Source organism: Amblyraja radiata, unplaced genomic scaffold (assembly GCF_010909765.2).
Source record: "Amblyraja radiata isolate CabotCenter1 unplaced genomic scaffold, sAmbRad1.1.pri S43, whole genome shotgun sequence".
Taxonomy (NCBI): domain Eukaryota; kingdom Metazoa; phylum Chordata; class Chondrichthyes; order Rajiformes; family Rajidae; genus Amblyraja; species Amblyraja radiata.
The window spans coordinates 5,260,578-5,263,077 of NW_022630150.1; the positions used below are offsets into that span (position 1 = coordinate 5,260,578).

Here is a 2,500-nt window from a genome sequence, read left to right on the forward strand (position 1 = left end):
AACACATGTTGGTTGCGTGGACCAGCCCCTGGATGTGTGTCCAGTTACATGGACCCCAGGCGGCAGTGACAGAGGGCAGAGGTCCCGGTTACACTCACCTCTCGTGCTGCGTCGATCTTCACCTCTGTGGTCTCGCTGGTGTCGATCTGCTCCGCCACTTCGGTGGCCGTCAGCTTTGATGTCTGTAAGGTGTTGACCAGCTGAACATCATCCAGCAGGGAGCCAGTGGCTTCATTCAGCAGCCTGACGGGGAACAGAGGAGCGGTGAGAGAGTACCCCGACATCTGGTCTAGTGCCCCCCCCCCCAACCTCACTGCAACTCTAATATAGATGAGTAGCTTCAACAACCACCCCTGGCAAAGTGTCCCAGCCACTCACCACCCTCGTGTAACAAACCTGCCTTGAAACACTTGCCTGGGGACCAGCCAGCCAGCCAGCCAGCACACTCCAACTGTACAGGCCCTTCGGCCCACAATGTCTGTACCGTACAGGAACATGAAGCCAAGATCATCACTTACCTACCAACACATGACCTCTGTCTCCATCCCTCCCCCACCCTGCTACTTTCACTGTGCGTATCCTTTCATTGTCACCTCTTCCACAGCCAGCAATGCACCATTGTGGGCTCCAACTTTCCTCTGGTTTGTTCTGCACCTTTCCATGGCTCCAGTTTCCCTCCCCCCTGGCTCTTCGTGTCAAGAAGGGTCTCAACCCGAAACGTCGCCCATTCCATCTCTCCAGCGATGCTGCTTGACCCGCTGTTACTCCAGCATTTTGTGTCTATCTCCAGCACTTGCAGTTCCTTCCTTCCATGACCCTTATCCCTCCATATCCATGCCTATCCAAGCGTCTGCTAAATGCCACTAACATCCCTGGCACCCACCACCATCCCTGGCAGTGTAACAAAACCTGCCCCACGCATCCCCTTTAAACTTTGCTCCTCTCACCTTAAAGCTGCGCCCTCTAGTATTTGATTTTTCCACCCTGGGGTAAAAGGCTCAGACTGTCTACCCCATCTATGCCTCACGTAGTTTTATATATTTCTATCCGGTCTCTTCACAGCCTGCGGGGTTCCAGAGAAAGCAATCTGTCGACCTGTAGAGCTACATCGATGGGTCCTTGATTAGTATGGGACTCAGGGGTTATGGGGAGAAGGCAGGAGAATGGGGATTGAATGGCGGAGATGGGCCGAATGGCTACATTACTACAGTCTAAAGATGGGTGCTGACCTGAAACATTCCCCATCCATTTCATTCAGACATGCTGCGTGGCCCACTGAGTTACTCCATGTATCTCTCCCTCCTCACCCCATTCTCCTGCCTTCCCCCCATAACCCTTGACACCCGTATGCTGATTGATGTAAGGTCGAGTTCGGACCTCTGACCTTCCACCCCAAGCTGGGCCCGATCTCCTCACCTCAGGATCTCGTCCTCCAGTTCCTTCAGCTTCTTCTTGCCAGCCGCGATGTTGATGACCAGAGTGTCCTTCTGCTCCTCCAGCTCTGGCCTCTCCTTCCTCACCACGATGCCCAGTAACTGTGCTTCAAGGCCCTGTGGAGCAACGTATCATACACCCACACTGGTGTTACACGGGGCAAGACCCACACACACCAGCCCTGGTGGTGCCCTAGACTCCACACACACCAGCCTTGGTGCCCCAGTAACTGTGCTTCAAGGCCCTGTGGAGCAACGCATCATACACCCACACTGGTGTTACACGGGGGAAAGACCCACACACACCAGCCCTGGTGGTGCCCCAGACTCCACACACACCAGCCTTGGTGCCCAGTAACTGTGCTTCAAGGCCCTGCAGAGCAACGCATCATACACCCACACTGGTGTTACACGGGGGCAAGACCCACACACACCAGCCCTGGTGGTGCCCTAGACTCCACGTGGGCAAGATCCACACACACCGTCTCCTGCTGTCCCAGACTACATGGGGGCAAGATCCACACACCCAGATTCCACACACACCACCCCTGCTGCCCCAGACTCCAACCTACCCCGTCCCAGTCTCCCAACTCCCAGACCTCCAACATTCCCCGAACACAATCCTCCGTCTCCAGTTTTAGAGATAAGGTCATAAAGAATAGGGGTAGAATTAGGCCATTCAGTCGACCCCGCCATTCAATCGTGGCTGATCTATCTCTCCCTCCTAGCCCCATTCTCCTGCCTTCTCCCCGTAACCCCTGACTCCCGTACTGATCAAGAATCTATCTGTCTCTGCCTTAAAAATATCCACTGACTTGTGGCCTCCACAGCCGTCTGTGGCAAAGAATCCCACAGATTCACCACCCTCTGACTAAAGAAATCCCTCCTCATCTCCTTCCTAAAGGAACATCCTTTAATTCTGAGGCTGTGCCCTCTGGTCCTAGACTCTCCCACTAGTGGAAACATCCTCTCCACATCCACTCTATCCAGGCCTTTCATTATTCTGTACGTTTCAATGAGGTCCCCGCTCATTCTTCTAAACTCCAACAAGTACAGGCCCAGTGCCG

General features: G+C 54.3%; 1 protein-coding gene across 1 annotated transcript in view; it reads right to left on the bottom strand.

Moving 5' to 3' along the window:
- Positions 1 to 44: 44 nt before the first annotated feature.
- dnah2 (dynein axonemal heavy chain 2) overlaps positions 45 to 2,500 on the bottom strand; it is a 121,087-nt gene continuing 118,631 nt past the window's right edge. The window contains exons 71-72 of the mRNA XM_033016320.1: positions 1,417 to 1,550; positions 45 to 243 (exon numbers count right to left, since the gene is read on the bottom strand). Coding sequence (XP_032872211.1) covers positions 45 to 243; positions 1,417 to 1,550 — 333 coding nt within the window. The remainder of the gene's footprint in view (positions 244 to 1,416; positions 1,551 to 2,500) is intronic.